The sequence below is a fragment of the Drosophila obscura genome, unplaced genomic scaffold (assembly GCF_018151105.1).
Source record: "Drosophila obscura isolate BZ-5 IFL unplaced genomic scaffold, ASM1815110v1 contig_179, whole genome shotgun sequence".
NCBI classification, from domain to species: Eukaryota; Metazoa; Arthropoda; class Insecta; order Diptera; family Drosophilidae; genus Drosophila; species Drosophila obscura.
In genome coordinates, this window is record NW_024542766.1 from 3,009,320 (window position 1) to 3,030,070 (window position 20,751).

The window sequence follows — 20,751 nt, forward strand, 5'->3', positions numbered from 1 at the left end:
GTTTTGTTTGAACCTTAATATGTAAACAATCCAATGAAAAGGAGTCTAAAAACTAACCAATCCTGAAGGAAATTTATGTATCTATCGGATAAAATTATTTGTTTACGGCTGAGAGGGCCAACTATCTAGTAATATTAAACTGAATATCAAAATTGACGAATTTCATATCACAAAATATCACGGTATGGCAGCCCGCAGCAACTACGAATTGCACGAGTCTGGCAGCGCCACAAAACGACGACAAATTCGTTTAATGCTGTTTTTGTTTGAACCTTAATATGTAAATAATCCAATAAAAAGGACTTCTGAAAACTTGCCAATCTCTTAAAAAATGTATGTATCTATCGGATAAAATTATTTGTTTAGGGCTGAGAGTCCCAACTAGCTGGTAATATTAAACGGAATATCAATATCGAGGAATATCAACGTCGAATGTTTTGAAAAAACAATCGATACTATTGTGATAGCTCTAATAATTATTAAAACACCATTGACACCTTTTAGGAACATACAAACAAATCAAAAGCGCAACGACTGTAGCTCGATAATATCATGATAGTCGCAAAACCGTCGATAGTAGAGACTAGCAGTAAAATATCGATACTATCGATAGTGCCCTCGATGGTTTGACACCTCAATTGCAGAAATAAATATAATTCGATCATCGACAGAGACCGACTAACCCATTGTCGACCAGTGGGTGATTTGACCAATGCACGAATATTATGAAACTTGAAACATTTTTTACGCATTTCAGGTGAAAGATATCGTGGTAATATTTGCTTTTAAACAAAGAGAAAGAATTTATCTATAAGAAGAATATACAAACAATACTATTTTCCGCGGCTTAATTAAATGTTTTGCACCATTTAAATAGAGGGCGGCTAGTGGGCTAAGTCCTTTTTTCTTCGGTATATTTTCGGTATACTTCGAAAATAAGACGGTATGTTTATGAGGGTTGAAGGGTATATAGATCGAAAAATCCGCGGTCACACTGTACCCGGTAATAAATGCTGAAATGCTGAAATTGCAGAAATAAATATAATTTTCTGACTATAAAATTGGGAAAAACAGTCGCGTAAAGTAATGAAAAGCAACCGCCAGCTTTTCTAGTCGACAGTGTTTCCGTGAGAGCAGTGTAAAGTGAATTTTCGTACCGCATCGATTTTTTCTGCGCCGCTGCTGCTGCTGCCGCTGCCACATTAACAGCCCCAAAGCTAAATCAAAAACTACATTCACAATGTCGCGGCATCCGAGTGACCGCAAGGTTTACGTCGGAGATTTGGGCAACAACGCCCGTAAGAATGATTTGGAGTATGTGTTTGGAGCTTACGGCAGTCTGCGCAGCGTCTGGATTGCACGCAACCCTCCAGGATTCGCCTTTGTGGAGTTCGAGAGCGCTAGAGATGCAGCGGATGCGGTGCGCGGTCTAGATGGTCGCACTGTTTGCGGACGCCGAGCCCGGGTGGAGCTGTCGACTGGTAAATACGCAAGATCTGGAGGCGGTGCTGGAGGAGGAGGTGGTGGCGGAGGGGGAGGAGGTGGCGGAGGCGCTGGAGGACGCGATCGTGGAGGCGGCGGCGGTGGAGGCCGTGGGGACGATAAGTGCTATGAATGTGGCGGCCGTGGACACTTTGCCCGCCATTGCCGTGAGCGTAAAGCAAGACAGCGACGCAGGTTAGTAGAAAATTTCATTCATTATTGTTGCATTTTTTTTTTTTCATGAAACATGGCGATATTTTCGCATACATACAGGGATACTTGTGTACGTGTATGTATGCGTGAGGATGTGCTGTAGAACATTTTAAAATTGTTTTGAGTGTGGGGAGAAAATTGCCACTCGCGGTGCTGTTAGGCGCGCAATGTTAATTAACAGTAAACCTGTATGTTAAGAGTGTGAATATGTGCTGTTGGGCTCGGAATGATGTTGCTGTTAAGCGCAGACCGTGGCTTGGTAACAGCGCACACGTGCTCGTCACCGTTACTGGGTACTCGCGAAAAACAAGGGTGTATTAAATTTTTGTTTGTTTAATGCAAAATTATCTATACCCATTTTTACAAGTGTTGGCCGAGATACGGCCGAGTATATGAATTTAAGCCCATTAATATTTATAGTCAAAATAAGTAAATTTTAACATTCATAATATTAGAATGTAAATACCGGGTATCTTGTGATCGGGACGCTTGACCATATCGATCTTATTTCAAGTGCTTTTCTTCGTGGTGAATTAGTCTACAGCGCGGTGAAGTGGCCAGAACGGTGCTGTTAAGCGCAAACTGTACGGCAACCCTGGCCGCCACTCGCACACACGTGCTCACGCTTCATTTTGGATTTTTCTTTTACACGCGGCATACAGAAAAGAAGGTTAAGTTTCGTGCCGACGTCTGGGTGTTTTATTAATTTTTCATAAATAAAAATTAAAACTAAATGAGCACAAAGTGACACAATGTTTGTGCTCTACGAAACGCCGGCGGGCTACGCCATTTTCAAGCTGATGGATGAAAAGAAGCTTGAACAGGTCGATAATCTGTACTTGGAGTTCGAGACTCCGGAGAAGGCGAACAAATTGCTGAAATTGAAGCATTTTGAGAAATTCAACGACACCACAGAGGCGCTGGCCGCCGCCACGGCAGCTGTCGAGGGCAAGGTGGCCAAGCCGCTGAAGAAAACGCTGAAAAAGTTGCTAATCGACGAGGTGCAGGCGCCCCTGCTCGTGGCCGATGCCAAACTGGGCACAGCCATCAAGGACAAGCTGTCGGTGCAGTGTGTGTACAACACTGGCGTCCAGGAGCTGATGCGCTGCATCCGCCAGCAGGCGGACAGTCTACTGGGCGGTCTGCCCAAGAAGGAGATGACGGCAATGGCCCTGGGTCTGGCCCACTCTCTGTCACGCTACAAGCTGAAGTTCTCGCCCGACAAAATCGATACCATGATTGTGCAGGCGCAGTGCCTGCTCGATGATTTGGACAAGGAGCTGAACAACTATATGATGAGGGCCAGGGAATGGTACGGCTGGCACTTTCCCGAGCTGGGCAAGATCATAACCGACAACATTGCCTTTGTGAAGACCATCAAGCTGGTGGGCACCAGGGACAATATGGCGGCCGCCGACTTGTCCGATATCCTGCCCGAAGACGTTGAGGAGAAGGTGAAGGAGGCAGCCGAAATATCGATGGGCACTGAGATCTCCGAGGAGGATGTCCTGAACATTCAGTGCTTGTGCGATGAGATTGTCTCCATCAATGACTATCGCACGCATCTGTACGACTACCTCAAGGCACGCATGATGGCCATGGCACCCAATCTAACGGTGCTGGTTGGCGACACAGTCGGCGCCCGTCTCATTGCCCATGCCGGTTCGCTGATCAACCTGGCCAAGCATCCCTCATCAACAGTACAAATTCTTGGCGCCGAAAAGGCCCTCTTCCGTGCCCTCAAAACCAAAAAGGACACGCCCAAATACGGTCTGATCTATCACGCCCAGCTGGTGGGACAGGCGAGCCAAAAGAACAAGGGCAAAATGTCACGTTCACTGGCGGCCAAAGCATCGCTGGCCACCCGCGTGGATGCCTTCGGTGAAGAGGCGACCTTTGAGCTTGGCGCGGCGCACAAAGTGAAGCTGGAGGCCCGTCTCCGAATGCTCGAGGAGGGCAATCTGCGCAAGTTGTCCGGCACGGGCAAGGCCAAGGCCAAGTTTGAGAAATATCAGGCCAAGAGGTATGTATTGCTCCTCAGCAGAGTGGGCGAGAGAGAGAGAGAGAGAGATCTGTTGCAATTCGATTTCTAATGATGATATCAAAAAGGTTTCGCATATATCTGATTACTATGACGATAAACCTTGGCTGTCTGAGTGAAATTGAGTGTTCCAGTCTCTCTCCAGACTCGATGCTGTATATTCTCTCTGTATATGTAATATTAATGTATTTTCATTACCTGAAACTTTGCAGTGAGGTGTTCACGTATCAACCCGAGGCGGATAACACATTAAATGTGAAGAAACGCAAACACTCGGAGGCCGAAGATGAGGAGAGTACGCCAGTCAAGAAGGAGGTCAAGAAGGAGGTGAAGGAGGAGCCAGCCGAAGAGGAGGCGGAACTTAAGTCCGAGAAGAAGAAAAAGAAGAAGAAGAAGCAAAAGGATGAAGAGGCAGCCGAGGAGGAGCCCAAGACAGAGCCCAAGCCAGAGCCCGAACCCGAAGAGGCGCCAACTCCAGCCAAGAAAAAGAAAAAGTCCAAGAAGGAGCAACAGGAATAGAGGCGTGGCGGGGAAATAGTTTGTAGGCTCTTAACTTGTAGCATTTCATTATACATTAGGAGAACCGTAGGATTCTATATATAATTATCAGCATGAGTAAAGTTTATTTTGTTCTATACATTAGCAATAAAATGTAATATTCACAAAACACTCATTATATATATATATATTCCGTGTGTGTTTCAGGACAACAGATCGTACACATCTTCTCTGTTCTGTTTTATATCTTACTGAACATATATAACTCTTGAATGTGATTGGGCTCGGAGCGGCATTATTGTTAATGTAATTTTGTAATTTCAGATGAGGTTCTTTCTTCATCTAAAAGGAGCGCCGACGCTTCATGTTGTTGGGCTTCAAACACTTTCCAAACGCCTCTATTTTGTGCATGCGTCCAAGGGCCGGCATAAGAGGAAGAGATCATTCCATGGCGCTAGCGATCACACACTCTCCACTTTGTCTGCGTACTCGTCATGTAGCATACGATCCATTTCGGCCACCGAAAGGTAGTGTTCGCTGAAGCAGCTTATGGCTACGTCTTAATCATAGCAGACGGGGTTAGCTTCGCCTTGCGCGTCTTGGACATCGCGTCCAGCTTCGTCTTGATCGTGGGAGATGTTGCCAGCTTCGTCTTGGTCTTCGCTGGACATGGTAATATATGTCTGAAGCGTTTCACCCGTATCAATTTGTAGAACAAATTCCTAAAATACTCTTGAACTTGTAGGCGGTAAAAAGTTGTTGGTGGGGGGATTGAATTATTTCGACTCTGTGATGGATTTATCTGATTTAACTTAATGTGTGAAGGCTTCCTGCTTACTGTTCCAAGCCTCTCTTGGCTTGTGATTTGTCTTAAATTCCCTTCCTTATGATTCTTTCGATGTGTGGCAACATTTGCGGCAAATTAAATTCTTCAATCGAATCGATTTTGGAGGCCACTCTTTCTCCCTCCGACAGTTGCAAGAAGTTTGCGGCTGCTGCTGCGATTGATTGCGGTGTATCGCTTGCAGCCAATGAAGCAGAAAGTTTTTACGTCAGCAGGTAGACAGCAGCAGCAGCAACAGCAGGGAGCTTGCATCACATTCACTCCATTCATTCCACAGTATAAAAGCGAATGCTTCGATTGGGTAGTGGGTTCAGTGTAGAGGAAACCATAGCAAGCGAAATGCGAGGCTATCTGAAGCTGCTGTTGGTCCTGGGCCTGCTGCTGACGTACGCGTCGGCAAAGAAGAAGGAGGCCTCCTCCGAGGAGGAGGAAGAGGGTGGCGAAAAGTACGAGAAGAAGAAATACGGCGATGAGGAGCACAAGGGTGGCCACGGCCACAAGGAGCACAAGGAGTGGGACGAGGACGAGAAGAAGCATCACGAGCAGGAGGAGCAAGAGCACCATCATGGCGAAAAGGGCGAGAAGAAGAAAAAGCACTACGACGAGAAGGACGAACACGGGGAGAAGCACGAGCATGGCGCCCACAAGAAGGAGGGCAAGCACCACAACAAGAAGAAGCACAAGAAGGGACACAAGGAGATGGAATACCACAAGAAATTCAACAAGGACGAATACTACAAGGAAAAGAAGTTCTACGACGACGAGCACAAGGGCGGACATCACAAGAAATTCGGCAAGGAGCACAAACACCATGCCGAGGAGCATGGGGAGCACAAGAAGGGCGAGAAGCACGAGAGTGGCAAGAAAAAGGGACACAAGAAGCACAATGGCCACTACAAGAAGGGCCATCACGACGAGGATCACAAGAAGTACAAGAAGGAGCACAAATACGGCGAAAGCCACGAGGAGAAGGAGGAGCATGGCAAGAAGGGCTCCAAGAAGCACGGCCACAAGCACTACAAGAAGAAGGGAGGCAAGCACTGAGTGGTTTAACGCTTGTATATGGGGATCCTGGTACCGTAACTAAATACATTTAAACAAAAATTGTGATCTGTTGTAGTTTATGCGAATAAAAGTTCTGGGCAAAGTTAAGAATTCACTAAATATATATTCTATGTAGATGGTAGTATCTAGGACTAATGTTTGGGGGGGAGGTTGGACTTATTTATTTCCTTATATTATTGCTGAACATTTGATAAATCATGAATAATTGAGATCCTGGTCTTGGTTTCATTCTAGAAGCAACTCGTTCAGCAGATCTCGTAGCACATCCCGTCGCCGTCGCACTCGCTCCAAGTCTGGTGGCACGCGTTCACGCAGTCGCTCCGCTGGCTCTGTGGGCGGCGCCGCTCGCCGCTCTGGCCGCTCAAATGGACGCGATGAGAATGGTTCGGTGTCACGCTACAGCGACCATGAGCGCAATGGCAGTGGGGCAGTGGACACATCGCCGCCGCCACCGAAGCGCCGCTACGATGATGATGATGATGAGCGGGATAGAGGATCACGTTCGGCATCTCCACCAGTGCGTCGCGGAGGATCACCACCACGCCGTCGTGGCGATTCGTCGGCCTCACGCTCCGTGTCCCGGGACTAGCGACGACAGACGGATGCAGACGATGGCCGCAAATTCAAGAAGAAGTAATTAGTGGGGCCTGTGTGCTGCAGCCAACAAACAAGAATCAGCGCTAAAGGGGCAACTGGGCAACAAACTTCCCCTCATTCCCTCCCACACACACACAACAACACACACACACACACACAACCCCAAATACATAATATAACAAAGCTAAAGAAAAGAAAACAATTTCCAAAACAACAACAACAACAATAACACTTTATTCACGCAGTATATACACAACACACACACACACACATATATACATACAAATACCGTTTAGTTGTCCCCCAAAACCATTTTAGCTTAGGGTTTTAATTTATTGTCTAAGGGAAGTACGCATTTGTAAGTACTTTTTGCTATTGCGACAAGACCTGGGATAACACACACACACACACTCAACACGCAGAGAGAACAGAGAGTAGAGAAGAGAACAGTACAGAACAGAACAGAACAAAGGGCGCTTGAAATATTTAAAAGAAAAACATCAAAATTATATATAAAATAAAAAAGGATAAAAAAAAGGATCGGCGGCAGCCGTCGGCGTATAGGGACAGACACCCGAACTGAACATCGATCTAGTCATACCGTTTGCTATGTAAATTGATTTGTGCTTCTGATTTGACAACCACGCCAGACGATACGACGATATAGACGATGCCTGGAACGATACTCGAATATGCAGAAGGGCGGAACGACGGATGATTCGTGTGTTTATCAACTGGGTTGGGGAATGAGGTGAGGCGGCGGCCAGCATATATACAACATCCCTTCGTCCCTCTCCCCCCCCCCCCCCTCTCCATACCATAACATCAATATGTCAATTCTCTTCAATTCATGTGTTACTGATCGATCCCCAAAAAAATACATACATACACTCTTGATATTTCAACTTTCAAACAACTTTGTATGGTGTTTTTTTCTTTCAAATATTCATATGATTACAAGTCCTGCTACAATGCGAAACGAAATTAAAAACCATGTTCATACATTGATGTCATAGTTAAGAATTTAAAAAATAAAAATATGTATGAATTCTTCGATGTGTGTTTGAACTATATATAGCAAATGCGCTGAAAACTAAAATACAAAATTATTCAAATCAATAAATTAAATGCCAAAAAAAAAACACATTCCATTTGTTGTCACATTTTTAACCCAAGCAAATGGTTAGCGTTAAGCTTCGCTTTCGCCAGAGGTTTATTGAATTCCTGCTGAAATAACAAAATTATTTACTGAACGAGCGCCATTTCAATCGCCTTTTATAATAATCTGGCTGGCAACAAGAACATTCTAGCTGTTGCGAAATATTTAGCAGGCTTGTGTCAATTCAAAACGATGTCAGTTGAAGGTTATGGCTGGTAGATTCAAATCGATGTAAGTTGAAGTCGTTGAAGATTTGGAGCATGGCCAGCCAAAATATAATCAAATCTTAAAAGGAGAGAGAAACTAAAGCGCGACAGCAGAACGAAAGAAAAACGCAAGATAAATAGGAAATAGAATAAATGCTCTTTTTCCGATACAATATTTTATATCGCACAAAAGCATCGATACATCTGCGGAAATATCGACAAAAGAAATATAGCGTTCCGATTAACGTTTTGCAAAGCAGCCCTGTAGCCGCATTAATCGCATCGCATTCCTCCAGTTTAATTTTGTGTTTTGTTTTCATTTTTTTTATGAAAAGTCAATCACACATTTTCTCCTATAAGATATTATTGTTAGACTCGTAAAGCCGCATTGTTACATTGCGTACAGAGGCCAAAACACGGAGCCAAAAATGGCATTTCGCCAGTCGCAGCACGAAATGAGCGTCACCTCGCTCGAGCATCTTGACTCGAGTGTCGAATTACGATCGCGTTCGCCGTCGCCGCAAGTGTTTAATCCGCGCAAGCTGCGCTTCGCCGACGATGACTTTGACAAGGACCAGCCGGAGAGTCTGAGTCCGCAGCACAAGAAGAAGGCGGCGGCAGACGTGTCCATGTCACCGCCCTGCCAAAAGGTTCGTGCCCTACGCCTGTTCAGCACTCCTGCCACACCGAAGACGATCCTGCAGAAGTCGCAGTGCAGCAATCATCTGTCTGCTGCGGCAGCGGTGGTCAACGCGTCCCGCCGCGAGGACCTCTTCCGCTTGTCGGAGCGGCCGCGCTGCTTGCCACTGCACAATCGGAGCATGCAGCCCCAGGACACGGCCAATGTGAATCCCTTCACACCAGACAGTGAGTTCCCATTGAGAGTCGTCGATCGCCCTGTGCATACATTTAATCATGGTGTATCTTCCTTTTAGGTCTCCTGGCCCACAACAAGAAACGTTGTCGCACCCAAGTGGGTCGCGAGAATCTCAACCTGAATGTGAATGCTATTCAAAAGTATTTACTCAGCGACACCTGTGATGATGAGGGGCCAGAGGAGGTCGGCGACCCTATGCGCGAGATACACCAGGCACCCAAGCGCCTGGCCCTGCACGACACGAACATCAGTCGCTTCAAGCGGGAGTTCATGCAGGTCCGCGTGATTGGTGTGGGTGAGTTCGGTGTGGTCTTCCAGTGCGTGAATCGTCTCGATGGCTGCATCTATGCCATCAAAAAGAGTAAGAAGCCGGTGGCTGGCAGCTCCTTTGAGTAAGAAAAAGCGCCCTACGCCGCCTGATCGTCGACTAATCTGTGCATTCTCTTTCAGAAAACGTGCCCTTAATGAGGTGTGGGCCCATGCCGTGCTGGGCAAGCACGATAATGTGGTGCGTTATTATTCCGCCTGGGCGGAGGATGATCATATGTTGATACAGAACGAGTTCTGCGATGGCGGCAGCCTGCATGCCCGCATCCAGGATCATTGCCTGGGCGAGCCCGAACTGAAGATTGTTCTGATGCATGTGATCGAGGGCCTGCGCTATATACACTCAAATGATTTGGTCCACATGGACCTGAAGCCCGAGAATATCTTCTCAACAATGAATCCCACTGCCCACAAGCAGATGGAGGTGCAGGCCAAAGATGATGATGGCGATGGCATGGACAGCGTCTATGAGGAGTTGCGCCATACCGAAAATCTGGTGACATACAAAATCGGTGATCTGGGCCATGTGACGTCCGTGAAGGAGCCGCATGTGGAGGAGGGCGACTGCCGGTATTTGCCCAAGGAGCTGCTCAACGATGACTACTCGAATCTGTTCAGGGCGGACATATTCTCGCTGGGCATCACCCTGTTCGAGGTGGCTGGCGGTGGACCACTGCCAAAGAATGGTCCCGACTGGCACAAGCTACGAAACGGCGAGGTGCCCTACCTGTCCACACTGAGCAAGGACTTCAATGAGCTGATAGCCCTAATGATGCATCCCGATCCGGCCCAGAGGCCCACATCGCAGTCCATTTTCAGTCATCCGTAAGTTGGTTAACCGCACTGCCATTGAAAAGTATTCATAAATCGAATCGAATTGCAGAATTCTGAGCGCTGTTGACTCCAAGACCAAGATGCAGCTCGGCCTGGAGCTGACCATGGAGAGGCGCAAGAACGAGATACTCATGAGCAAGCTAAGGGATGCAAAGAAAACGATAAAGCAGCTCGAGGCGAAAGGTGAGTGAAGGGATGGCGGCAGGTCCTTTCAATGCTGGTTATTTATTCGTTTTTTGTTTGTTAAATCGTTCCCACCCAGTTAACCTGTTGGCTGTGACAAATAATCCGGAGAGTGTGGAGGGTCAGCGATGCCTGCGCTCGTTCACGCGACGTATGCGCACACCCTTCAGCACCCATGGCCGATATAGCCTGGGCGATCGTAACAAGAATGTTATCACCAATGTTTGATAAAAGAGAGACTCAAATCTCATCTCTCTCAGAACATAATCATAAACATACAGAACTACCTACAGACAGCCAAACTCTTCCGAATCGAACGTGAACAAAGCTCACATTGTGTTTAGTTTTTAAGCCCTACCTTCTACTCCAACTCGTACTCCTACTCTCGAATATGTAGTATCCTATATCTATATATCTTATATATTTTTTTAAATTTAAACCCACCCCCCCACCATGCTTCTCATCTACTATATATATATATCTCGAGGCATTCGTAATAATATATCTATGTATTTATCATTTTTTTTTTTTGCAGCTCAGTGAAAATTTTCTTAATCGGAGAAAATCTTCAACATTTCAAACAAACAAAATTACAAAAATACACCCCTACCCGCCCTCAATCGTAGCATCTAAGGATCTAAGTAACTAATGTAAAAATGAATGAGTACTGTTTACTATTTATTATGTTACATGGAATCGCGGGAATCGAAATCGGAACATTTCTCTCTCACATTCCATACGTTCGAAATATATAGCCAAATGGCTATTCAATAAATATCTTATTTTTTATTGAGAGTAAAAGTATACTGGAGAAAGTTAACTCCTCCCCCCATCCACCCAAGAGAAGAAAGTTTTTGAATTAAGTTTAACAAATGATTGGTTGTATCTTGATAAGATTAAGAGCAAATAACAAAATGAAAGCAAACAAAAAATAAGAAGAAGAAAAGCTTACTAAAGAAAATAACTTGATTCTTTATTTTTATTTTTAATTTTAAGAATTTTGCTTTAAGGTTTAAAGTTTTGTATATACTTATCAGAGGGAATATGCCCAGTATGTATCCAATATAACTCGTCAAATTTGTTCAATCAAAACAATTAAACAGAAAAATTTTGATAAAAAATCAATAGATTTTTTATTCTAAATTTGAGGAAAGTTTTTAAGTTGAAGTTTTGTTGAAGATATGCAGATAGAAGTTAATTCCGCTATTTATCTATTATGGTTTCAAAAAATAAGAAGAAAACTACATACAGACATCAGAAAATGAATGAATTTTATTTGATTCCTAATTAAACAATTTTTTTTTTGTATGGTGATGTTTTGGTAAAATTGTATATGATTAGATAGTTCTCTATCATAACTCGTAAGATGTTTTCCAACCAAACACAAATTTAAAAAGGTACAAAAAATACAGAAATTAATGAATTTTTTATTCTTAATGTATAATTGTTTGTTATTAAGGTGCACTATTTGTTAAAATTGTATATAGTATATGGATAGCTGACAGATAGTAACCCCAAGCTGGGTACTGTCCATTAATGGTACTGCACTGCATTATATGGGCGAAGGTTCTACTAATTGAATTTAAATTTGATACATGTACTATGTGTATTTTTGAGGTGCCCTAGAGGCACTGGCATTAATAAAGGCAGGCGTCTCTTTGTGTGCCAAATCCATTGATAATCTGTTCTGATCTGCATAGATGATATACAATTTATATTGAGGCACTAAGGTAACAATGAATGTTCCTGGGAGTTAACTGGTGTAGCTTTTTGTGGTTCAATCTATTATCGTTATTTGTTTTCATTAAAATGTTTTATATTACTTTACTTCTACTTGTAAGAGCGTTGCATAAAATGTTGTGTGTGTGTGTGCGCGCTTAAAATCTTCTATAGTTTTGATTTTGATTCTGTTGCCTATTGCCACCGCCACCACCGCCTCCTCCGCCGCCGCCCCCTCCTTGCTGGTAATTCCTCTGCTGCCCATTGTAATTGTTGTAGCTCCTTTGGCCCTGTTGCTGCTGCTGTCCACCGTCCTGTGTATACCTTTGGTTCTGGTACTGCTGCTGGCCACCACCGTACTGCTGGCGGTTCTGATAGCCGCCACCCTGACTCTGACTCTGATAGCCTCCACCTCCTCCGCCGCCGCCCTGGTGCTGCTGGTTGTAATTGTTGTTGTAGTTGTAATTGTAATTGCGGCTATTGTTCTGATAGCCTTGTCCCTGGCCCTGGCCCTGTCCCTGACCATAGCCGCCCCCACCGCCACCGCCACCCTGATTGTAGCCCTGCTGTCCCCTGTCGCCCTGACCATTACGGATGCCAGCATTCAGCATGCGATGTCCACCCGGTGCAATATAGGCCCTCGAATGATGGCTATTGAAACCGATGACGGGTCCGTTCTTCTGGCCCTCCGAGGGCAGAACTTGCGGCGGATCAACGGCATCGGGCAGACGCTTGGCCTCGAAAATGTAGTCATCATCGTACTCGGGATCTATGAAGAACGTCGTCACAATAGTATTGCCGGTGATGTCCGGCAGTCCAGCAATCGGCGACGGCAGGCAGCCATCGATGGCAGTGTCTATGTCCGAACGGAGTATGGTGCCACGCATGCCATTGAACGAGATGGCATTGCACTGTTCCTCGGTGTCGGTGCTCTCGGTTATCTTCTTCACCTTCTTGTAGTGCGGACTGGAGTTGCTGATGTACAGGAAATTGTGGCCACGCTTGTTGCGCTTCACCTCAGCGCCGGTCAACTGTGTGTAGTACGGCACGAGGGCCTTGAAGAGACGCTTCTCGTCGACGAAGGGCAGCAGGGCGACGCCCTGCCAGGCGAACTTCTTGCCATTCAGATCGATCTTAAAGTCCTCCGGGTAAAAGTCAATGATGGGAGAGTCGGGACTGGACATTAGTTCGGCCCAGGGTTCGGGCACATGCGAGCTACTGGCCGCCGGAAAGACGCCCATCAACTGTTCGAGCGGATTGAAGGGTTTTGTGCCCCTCTCAAAGGCCGTCGACAGGCCCTGGATGTTGACAAAATCCGATGCAAAGGGGGCATAGTGATAGGGGAAGTACCAGTTCCAGGAGGCACAGCCCTGGTAGTAGTACTTCAGGACCCAGCACAGTCCACGCACGTATTGCAGGGCCACGGCATAGCGGAACGAATGGTTCTCGGGTGCCACATCGAACTTGGACTCGTAGTAGCGACTCTTGAAGCCATCCTCCCACAAGCGCACCTCATCGTTGTCCTCCTCCTCCTCCTTGGCGTCCTCGTTGGGTCGCTTTTGTCCGGTCCTCAGGGCCGCAGCTTCCTGCTTGTAATTGGCAATGCTGGAGGGCTGGCCGTTGCGTCCACCACCAACGGCCGTGGGGCCGAACACCGACTGATCCAGGGCGCTGTGATCCTGCCGCTGCCTCTGTTTCTCCCGGGCCTTGAACTGCTGCTCGCGTCGCTGGCGACTCTTGAATATTTGATCCTCGGCATTGCCCAGATCCGTCATTATCAGCTGCACTCGATCGAGATTCACGTCCCCAGAGTCGGTCAGATAGCCCTTTGTCTTGTATACGCATTTCTTGTACAGCTCCACCAGACGATCGACGGCGCCCTCGCGTATCTCCAGACTGGGCAGATGGGGAAGGAAATCGTTGCCCACAAAGAAGCACATGAACACCCAGTCGTCGAGGGTGCGCTCAAAGTCATATTCGAACGGTAGATTGGGCATCTCGAGCGTCTGCTTCAGGTACTCCCTGAGCACGCTCAGCCGCACGAATATGAACTTCACCTCGGCCCCAATGGCCACATCGGGCTTGAAGTTGGCCCCCGACGAGCCGACGGCACTGAGGCCCACGCACTTGTCCATTTCGTGGCCAAACTGATTGCAAATGTCGCAGGGCCGGGGCTTGTTGGGCAGAAACTCCTCCCGGATGATGGTGAAGTTCGGCTCGTGGGTGGCCAGGCCCAACATGATCAGATCCGCATCGGCGCCGCAGAGCACATGCTGGGTATTGGGATCGTGATCCGGCTGGGCGCGCTGCTTCCGTATGTAGTCCATGATCTTGTGCTCACCCTCGCCGGGCACATTGGCATCCGAGAGGATGACCTTGATGCCCTTCCATGCCGGGTTATTGTTCTGCCGATCGTGAACGTAGTAGTGGAGGCACTTGCTCAGCCTGTCCATGAACGGAGTGCCGGGCGTAATGCAATTGGAATCGAAGTGCTCACCCTTCTCCTTTTCGGGCGGCAGCTTGCAGCCGCGGGTCAGCAGCTCCTCGCGAATGCGTGCAATCTCTAATCGCTTCTCGGTTGTCTCCTTGGCCGCCCGGAAGCGTCGCGACCGCTGCTGGTTCATCTTGGCCCTGGGCGCCACACCGTCAATGGCCATGTAGAGCACCTTGCGCGGACGGACAATGCCAAACAGTCGATCGATGCAATCGAAAATGGCCACCATCATCTCGTCCTCGTTCTTTGGCGCCGGCTTGTCCTCCGGATGCGTACAAGGGTGTATGATGCCGTTCATGTCCAGGTACAGGTTATCGAACTCGACTCCATTCGGATTGGGGAGGGTGGCGTCCTCGTAGATATTTTTACCGGTATCCGGATCGACCTGCTTGTTCTCATTGCAATCGATTATCACACTCGCGTATTTCCGGCTTAGCCACCGAAAGAATGCTGGTACTCCCATCTTGAGAGCTTTAGAAAATCTTTATCTTAATTTTTTTCTTTCCTTTCTTTGTGAAAAACAAAAAAACACGAGTTTTTTCTGTTTTTTTCTTTAATACAGTGTGACCGCTGATAAAACAATGAAATATACCGCCAGACCCTCAGGAATATACCAAAATATATAAATCATATTCCCCGATTTTTGATGTTATATTACTAACTAGCACCGAGCGAGAACTAAGTGTTATTTATTAAAGCCTAGTTCTCAGACGCGCTAAATGTGACAGCCCTAAAAAAATTATAGACGCACACAAAACCAAAGACAAATTTCGGTATTTTTTGTGCCCTAAATGGAACTTGGCGTTCACATCCTTATATATTGAAAAGGACTTTACCATATCTTCAAAATGGAATTTAATAAATTGATGAAATATAGATTGAACAAAAATCGACGTCAAAGTATCGGGAAAACTATATAGAAAATATTACTGTACAGCCTGTTTCCACTAGGGATGAAATCACGCAACAGCACGAGATACAATCGATAGTTAAAGTGTTTTTGTATCGATTGTCCTCGATCGCGAAATATAACTCATGTGTTTCGTCGCGTAGAAATAATTAAATTTTATAAAATGTCGAAAATATTACAGAAATATATAAAATTTTCAACCGAGGAGCTGGAGGCATACGCCAACAATGCCGGGTCATGCGTGAATTGCATCAACACGGACATGCACCTGTCGATGGGGCCGTACGGCATGGCCAGTTTCAAACATGCGCTCCACGAACTGCTCATCCGCACCAAAGTGGGAATATACGATGCCAACCTGTCTGCCATTGTGCTGGGCATCAAGAACATCAAGGTGCTGGGCCAGACGGCAGCCTTGCGAGCGGACGATCCCACCTTGCACTTGTTCATCAACGCGGACTTCTACGTCTTCCAGCCCGTGGAGGGTGCCGTCCTGAATGGAGTTGTGCGGCACATATCCAAGCATCAGGTTAGCGCCATCATCTACAGGGTCTTCAACACAACGATTCGGTTCACCAACAACAAGAACACCAGGGAGGGCATTGCCATGGATCAGGACATTAATTTTCGCATCAAAAGCTTCAACATGGGCAATGTGATGCCCTACATCGAGGGAGAACTGTTGCTGGAGGAGGAAGAGGAGGGGCCAAGTAGCGGTGGTATGTTGCTTTCTGATGGAAACTGGGGCATGGAATGTAATTTCTATTTGGTTTTTTTTTTAGCAGCAGAACAAATCCATCAAGTTTGGCAGCCCAGAGCCGGAGGAGGTTAAAGCCGAACTGGAGCTCGACGCGTTAATAGAATTGATTAAAAAAGAGCCCGGTATGGAGCCCTCGCCTAAGAAAAAGCAAGCGAAAAAACGTAAAACAGCTGACAAGGACGACAAGCTGACAAAGAAAGTGAAAAAAGTAATAAAAGCAGAGCCAATATAGCCTTAAAATCCCACACCACCCTCGTGTTTTCCACAATCCTCTGATTAGTACAAATTAGGCAGTACACGTAGTATATATATAAGGTTAGTAGTACCTCATTTATCACCCCCTGCTATGCTGGTGTAGCGATTCGGTGTACAAAAACAATGTGCAATCAGGTATACACTTCCAAAGGTTAACAAAATAAATGCAGTTGCCTTCCCAAAGCGTTAAGCACGTTGTAGATATTCGGTTAACGTGTCTCCTTGAGCTATGCTAAGCCACTCATGTGTAGCCGAATGAAGCTGATGAGCTGTGGGTATCGGTGGACTTTGGTTTCCCCATTAGTTGAGACGTCTAACAAAGGCCTGTTAGTGATATTAATCAGCCTCTCTGAAGCTGCTCTGGCACACAGGAGTTACCACTTTCTGGGCTTAAATGGAAGAGTTTCTACCGGCAGTCTGTCCTACGTTAGGATATCGCCTCTCTCCGATTGTATGCACTATCTCAGCGGTGGGCTGTGCTTCTTTTCACTATTCTCTCTTATTGTCTTTTGTAGGATTCGCTTGTGCGTGTCGAGTTTCGAGTTGTTGTTGTTGTTTTTGTGTTACATATGTATTTCATACAAATAGAGTCAATATTTTACAATACATTTAAATACAGAATGCGTATCATAGTTGTAGTTAGTTTATGGTTTTATAAATAATTAAAAGCCAGTTACATATACATATACATATATAGAATATATATTCCGATTTTGATTTCGCTAATTATTAAATAACAAGCAAATACAATACAATATATATATAATACGAGAATCCCAATCGCAAATGTACGATCATCGAAAGGAACATAAAAACTATACACACAATGATACAAATACATAACACTTTCGACAGAAATGATTCCTACACTTGAATTTTGTTGTCCACTTATATATTCTTCACATTCCCACGGACTACCAGGAACATTTACATAATGTACAAACATACACATACATAATACATACAAGTTACATTGATTGATTTGCATCATCATCATCATCATCTCTTCTCACAATACACAGCACATACAGAAAAAGGCTCTAATGCAGCGGAGAGAGATAGAGAGGAGAGGCAGTGTGTGTGTGTGTGTGGGGAAATTAGCGAGCGACTAAATCAACAACTGATCCACGAAAATGATTAGAAGAAAACGAGAGATAAAATGTGATGTTTAGTAGTTGTAGTAGTAGGAGGTGTGGGGATGTAATGCATGCTAGACAGAGATTTCCTGAATATGTACACGTTTCTTGCTCCCGCTGCTGCCCGACCCAGTCGCCGCACTGCCCGCAGTCCCCGTCTGCCGCAGTATACCCTGTTGTTGCTGCTGCTGCTGTTGGGCAGCCAGAAAAGATCGCGGCGGTGGCGGCGGTTCTGGTATATCATCGTCTCGCATGATCTCAGAGTCTTGAATGGCCGCCGCCTTGACGGCCTCTTCGATGGCCTTGAAGGACATCTGGTCCGATGACTGCACTGCATAGTCAAACTGCTGCGGGCTGTTAAACTGCAGGCTGGTGTCCACAAAGGAGCCGCGCTTGCTGCTCAGCGCCGATGTTGTCTCCATCAGCGTGGGCAGGGCATTGTAGGAGACCATCTCCAGGTGACCATCCGACATGCCTGGCTTGGTCTTCAGCAGATCGAGTGTGCTGGTGGAGCAGGCGCCCCAGCTGTCCATCATGAGGGATGTTTGTCCGGGCACCGACACCGACACCGACACCGACGACGATGGTGGCAGCTCCACAATGAGCTTCTCCTCCTTCAGCTGCTTGGTCTTCTCATCGTAGCAGCTGTATTCCCCAAAGACAACGCCCACACCGCCCTTGCTGTCCACCACAGTGCCGCTGAGGGAATACGCATCCGCGGGATCTAGAGAACCGCCACCGCCAGGCCCTCCTCCTCCTCCTCCTCCGCCACCAATCAAAGCGTTCAGCTTGAGCATGCTGGAACTTTTGCTGGTGTCGCTCTCCTGCAGCTCCTCCTTGGTTTTGGCATCGCGCGCACGCTTCTCGCGCTGATGATAGATCCCCGCAAAGATGAGAACATTGAGGATGAGCAGGAAACAGCCCACAGCCACTGTGGCAATCAATGCTGTGGTGTAGCTCTGAAACTGTTTGCCGCTCAGCCGGCGCAGCAGCTCCAGATTGCCAATGATGCCCGTCGAAGCGGTGGCCAGGTCCTTTTGGGTCTCCACGCGCGTGTGTACTCCAGTTCGATTGTCTTTCGGCGCTTGCGTTGTGGTCAATTCGGAGACGGACATGGCCCCATCGATGCCGCATTCTGTAAGAGATTAAATGTCAGATTTCAGTTTGTCTTTCGCTGATTGCTGAACTCAAAATTAACCTGTGGTTGTGGCTGTACCACTGATCATGGGATTCAATGCTTGCGTTACGTTTGCACTGGGATTCTTTGGCGGTGGCGGCGTCGTCGTTGTGGTCGTTCTGCTTTTCTGTATCATGATGATGTTGTCATCTTCTGCTGGTTTCGTCTGCAGCTGTGGACGCACCACGCCTATAAAATAAGAATTCAAGAGAGAGAAAGCTAGAGCCTGAAAGGGAGCTTCTTGAGTCTGGAGTCTTTGGCTAACCTTCATACAGATCCCTATTGTTCATATCATCCTGGAATTGATGATGCCTCATGGACTGGTCATTGATGTTGAAATGGCGATGCAGTTGAGGGATGAGGTTCAACCACATGGACAGCTTATGGCCGCGATAATGACTCTGAATGTTTGCTTTGTTGCCTGCAAAGGGAATCGTTTAAATAAAACCAAAGAATATACACTCGACTGGTCTCTAGGGCTTACCCAACTCCACATACAGCTGATTGACCACATCGTAGGCATCCCAAAAGGGCAGATCATCACCCTCGTAGCTGCCCACATCCCGCTCGCTGGCCAGCCCCAGCTGCGTGAAGGCTCCATCATTATTACTGCGCAAACGGCGCCGTATATAGGAGCGCTTCTCGTGCATGGCATTGCTGCGTCGCTGATTGTAGAGCACCGCCAGAGTCATGGCCTCGCTGAGATGCGGATTAGGGGCCAGAGCGGCCGAGCGTTTCTTCAACTCATGCAAGGCAGCATCGTCTGGATTACCCAAGGCTGTTTTCGCAGCGGATTGGTTCGGATTGCTGTCGAGTACGAGAGTTAGCGAAAGGTTCTATGCAAGAGATATGTAGATGTGTTTGTTTACCCTGTCTTGGCAAAATTGGACAGATATCGCAGCATTAGGCGACCAATTTGACGCTCCTGCGTTGTGTAGTTGTGTGGAAAGAGCGGTGATATGGGCAGGCCTAGCCAAAAAGGCACATCTTCGCCGCGAACAGAGCCGGTTCTCTGCGGATTTATCAAGCAATGAATAAGCACAGAGTTTATTGTGAGTTTCCCCAGCTGCACACCCACCTGTGGGTATTCCTCTTCGACAGTTTTGTGCTTAAAGTGCAGGAAATAGGTGCGACCCCCGCGTAGGCTGTGCATGTAGCCGAGCTTAATCAGCGGCGACGCCGTATGGCCATCGCTGAGGAACTGCAGGGTGGCATCGCGTGAGCTCAGAGGATTTCGTATGGCCTTCTCCCAGTCGGTGTACTCATTCTATGGAATTTAAATGATTATTAATCAGGCATAGAAGTTAGAAATGATTTGTTTGCACCTTCAAGACGGCAAATATTTCATTCAAATGATAATGAAAATTGTTGCGCACAAAAGTGCGTAGAATGCGATCACGACGCGTCTCATTAAAGCCAAACTCCAGATCTTGGGCACTCAAATCCAGGTAGGATTCCACAGAACTAAGACAGAATATGAGGTCTCGTTTCGGAAAGTTTGCATATTCAATTCCTGAAGTACTGTAGGAAGCAGTAGGCAAAAATGCATTAAAATATGTTCTTGAATGGCACTGCGATTGGCTTTACCTAACAATAGCGGAGCCCAGGGGCAAGGTGGTGCTGCCCAGTGGATTGGCAACGGGCGATATAACAGTGCCATCCACGAATGGAGCAAAGCCAACCAGGAATCTGTGATGCAAGAGGTTACATTAGGGCTACGCTTACGAATACGCCCACTCTCACATACCGTGGATGATCGACCTTGACGGCCAGCAGCTCGGCCACGCTTTTGGTGCGCAAACAGGGCGCCAGATCATCGTACAGCATATCGCCATGGCAGCCCGTCTGCTCTGCCACACGGCGCTTGACAAACAGCGGATTCTTTTGTATGGCCCAGGGCGACAATGCCGAACCACTGACCAGAACGGTGCGCTGTATTAGATCTGCAAGAGTAAAGGTTAAAGCTGGAGCAAA

At 46.7% G+C, this 20,751-nt stretch overlaps 7 protein-coding genes and 1 non-coding gene across 13 annotated transcripts in view; 6 read left to right on the top strand and 2 right to left on the bottom strand.

Moving 5' to 3' along the window:
- Positions 1-977: 977 nt before the first annotated feature.
- LOC111072021 (probable splicing factor, arginine/serine-rich 6) lies at positions 978-6,938 on the top strand. 2 transcript variants are annotated; one of them, XM_022363601.2, is made up of 2 exons: positions 978-1,677; positions 6,381-6,938. In XM_022363601.2, the coding sequence occupies exons 1-2, from the start codon at positions 1,241-1,243 to the stop codon at positions 6,730-6,732; spliced, it is 789 nt and encodes a 262-aa protein (XP_022219293.1). In that variant the 5' UTR covers positions 978-1,240; the 3' UTR covers positions 6,733-6,938. The 2 variants fall into 2 exon arrangements, with proteins under 2 accessions (XP_022219293.1, XP_022219292.1); XM_022363600.2 differs by having other exon boundaries at positions 979-1,677; positions 6,378-6,938.
- Positions 2,334-4,376, top strand: LOC111072020 (nucleolar protein 58). Its single transcript, XM_022363599.2, has 2 exons — positions 2,334-3,718; positions 3,949-4,376. The coding sequence occupies exons 1-2, from the start codon at positions 2,448-2,450 to the stop codon at positions 4,253-4,255; spliced, it is 1,578 nt and encodes a 525-aa protein (XP_022219291.2). The 5' UTR covers positions 2,334-2,447; the 3' UTR covers positions 4,256-4,376.
- On the top strand, positions 3,783-3,855 carry LOC121403993. The gene has a single exon (XR_005967639.1). It is a non-coding gene; the product is annotated as a small nucleolar RNA SNORD53/SNORD92 (small nucleolar RNA).
- Positions 4,451-6,305, top strand: LOC111072022 (histidine-rich glycoprotein). The gene has a single exon (XM_022363602.2). It carries the CDS (start codon positions 5,367-5,369, stop codon positions 6,120-6,122), a length of 756 nt encoding a protein of 251 aa, XP_022219294.2. The 5' UTR covers positions 4,451-5,366; the 3' UTR covers positions 6,123-6,305.
- Positions 6,939-6,966: 28 nt separating the features above from the next.
- Positions 6,967-11,001, top strand: LOC111072028 (wee1-like protein kinase). 2 transcript variants are annotated; one of them, XM_022363611.2, is made up of 5 exons: positions 6,967-8,972; positions 9,041-9,374; positions 9,433-10,134; positions 10,193-10,326; positions 10,862-11,001. In XM_022363611.2, exons 1-5 carry the CDS (start codon positions 8,534-8,536, stop codon positions 10,867-10,869), a joined length of 1,617 nt encoding a protein of 538 aa, XP_022219303.1. In that variant the 5' UTR covers positions 6,967-8,533; the 3' UTR covers positions 10,870-11,001. The 2 variants fall into 2 exon arrangements, with proteins under 2 accessions (XP_022219303.1, XP_022219302.1); XM_022363610.2 differs by lacking the exon at positions 10,862-11,001 and adding an exon at positions 10,406-10,785.
- Positions 11,002-11,733: 732 nt separating this feature from the next.
- Positions 11,734-15,110, bottom strand: LOC111072025 (5'-3' exoribonuclease 2 homolog). Its single transcript, XM_022363606.2, has one exon. The coding sequence runs from the start codon at positions 15,000-15,002 to the stop codon at positions 12,204-12,206; it is 2,799 nt and encodes a 932-aa protein (XP_022219298.2). The 5' UTR covers positions 15,003-15,110; the 3' UTR covers positions 11,734-12,203.
- A 424-nt stretch (positions 15,111-15,534) lies between these two features.
- On the top strand, positions 15,535-16,852 carry LOC111072033 (DNA-directed RNA polymerase I subunit RPA43). Of its 3 annotated transcripts, none has more exons than XM_041592316.1 (2): positions 15,535-16,159; positions 16,236-16,852. In XM_041592316.1, exons 1-2 carry the CDS (start codon positions 15,613-15,615, stop codon positions 16,439-16,441), a joined length of 753 nt encoding a protein of 250 aa, XP_041448250.1. In that variant the 5' UTR covers positions 15,535-15,612; the 3' UTR covers positions 16,442-16,852. The 3 variants fall into 3 exon arrangements, with proteins under 3 accessions (XP_041448250.1, XP_022219311.2, XP_022219313.2); XM_022363619.2 differs by having other exon boundaries at positions 15,537-16,168; positions 16,232-16,379; XM_022363621.2 differs by having other exon boundaries at positions 15,537-16,168; positions 16,235-16,379.
- A 699-nt stretch (positions 16,853-17,551) lies between these two features.
- The window catches only part of LOC111072024, a 28,159-nt gene continuing 24,959 nt past the window's right edge, over positions 17,552-20,751 (bottom strand). For both annotated transcript variants that reach the window (XM_022363604.2, XM_022363605.2), the window contains exons 5-13: positions 20,525-20,720; positions 20,365-20,466; positions 20,103-20,298; positions 19,856-20,044; positions 19,647-19,789; positions 19,262-19,584; positions 19,043-19,198; positions 18,799-18,966; positions 17,552-18,735 (exon numbers count right to left, since the gene is read on the bottom strand). In XM_022363604.2, coding sequence (XP_022219296.2) covers positions 17,675-18,735; positions 18,799-18,966; positions 19,043-19,198; positions 19,262-19,584; positions 19,647-19,789; positions 19,856-20,044; positions 20,103-20,298; positions 20,365-20,466; positions 20,525-20,720 — 2,534 coding nt within the window. In that variant the 3' untranslated portion in view covers positions 17,552-17,674. The remainder of the gene's footprint in view (positions 18,736-18,798; positions 18,967-19,042; positions 19,199-19,261; positions 19,585-19,646; positions 19,790-19,855; positions 20,045-20,102; positions 20,299-20,364; positions 20,467-20,524; positions 20,721-20,751) is intronic.

Excerpts from the sequence above, each read along its gene's own strand:
- LOC111072021 (XM_022363600.2), top strand. The coding sequence starts at position 1,241 with ATGTCGCGGCATCCGAGTGACCGCAAGGTTTACGTCGGAGATTTGGGC. Across the intron at positions 1,678-6,377 it reads AAAGCAAGACAGCGACGCAG|AAGCAACTCGTTCAGCAGAT; the intron begins GTTAGTAGAAAA and ends GTTTCATTCTAG.
- LOC111072020 (XM_022363599.2), top strand. The coding sequence starts at position 2,448 with ATGTTTGTGCTCTACGAAACGCCGGCGGGCTACGCCATTTTCAAGCTG. Across the intron at positions 3,719-3,948 it reads GAGAAATATCAGGCCAAGAG|TGAGGTGTTCACGTATCAAC; the intron begins GTATGTATTGCT and ends GAAACTTTGCAG.
- LOC111072022 (XM_022363602.2), top strand. The coding sequence starts at position 5,367 with ATGCTTCGATTGGGTAGTGGGTTCAGTGTAGAGGAAACCATAGCAAGC.
- LOC111072028 (XM_022363610.2), top strand. The coding sequence starts at position 8,534 with ATGGCATTTCGCCAGTCGCAGCACGAAATGAGCGTCACCTCGCTCGAG. Across the intron at positions 8,973-9,040 it reads GAATCCCTTCACACCAGACA|GTCTCCTGGCCCACAACAAG; the intron begins GTGAGTTCCCAT and ends TCTTCCTTTTAG. Across the intron at positions 10,135-10,192 it reads CAGTCCATTTTCAGTCATCC|AATTCTGAGCGCTGTTGACT; the intron begins GTAAGTTGGTTA and ends ATCGAATTGCAG.
- LOC111072025 (XM_022363606.2), bottom strand. The coding sequence starts at position 15,002 with ATGGGAGTACCAGCATTCTTTCGGTGGCTAAGCCGGAAATACGCGAGT.
- LOC111072033 (XM_041592316.1), top strand. The coding sequence starts at position 15,613 with ATGTCGAAAATATTACAGAAATATATAAAATTTTCAACCGAGGAGCTG. Across the intron at positions 16,160-16,235 it reads GGAGGAAGAGGAGGGGCCAA|AGAACAAATCCATCAAGTTT; the intron begins GTAGCGGTGGTA and ends TTTTTTAGCAGC.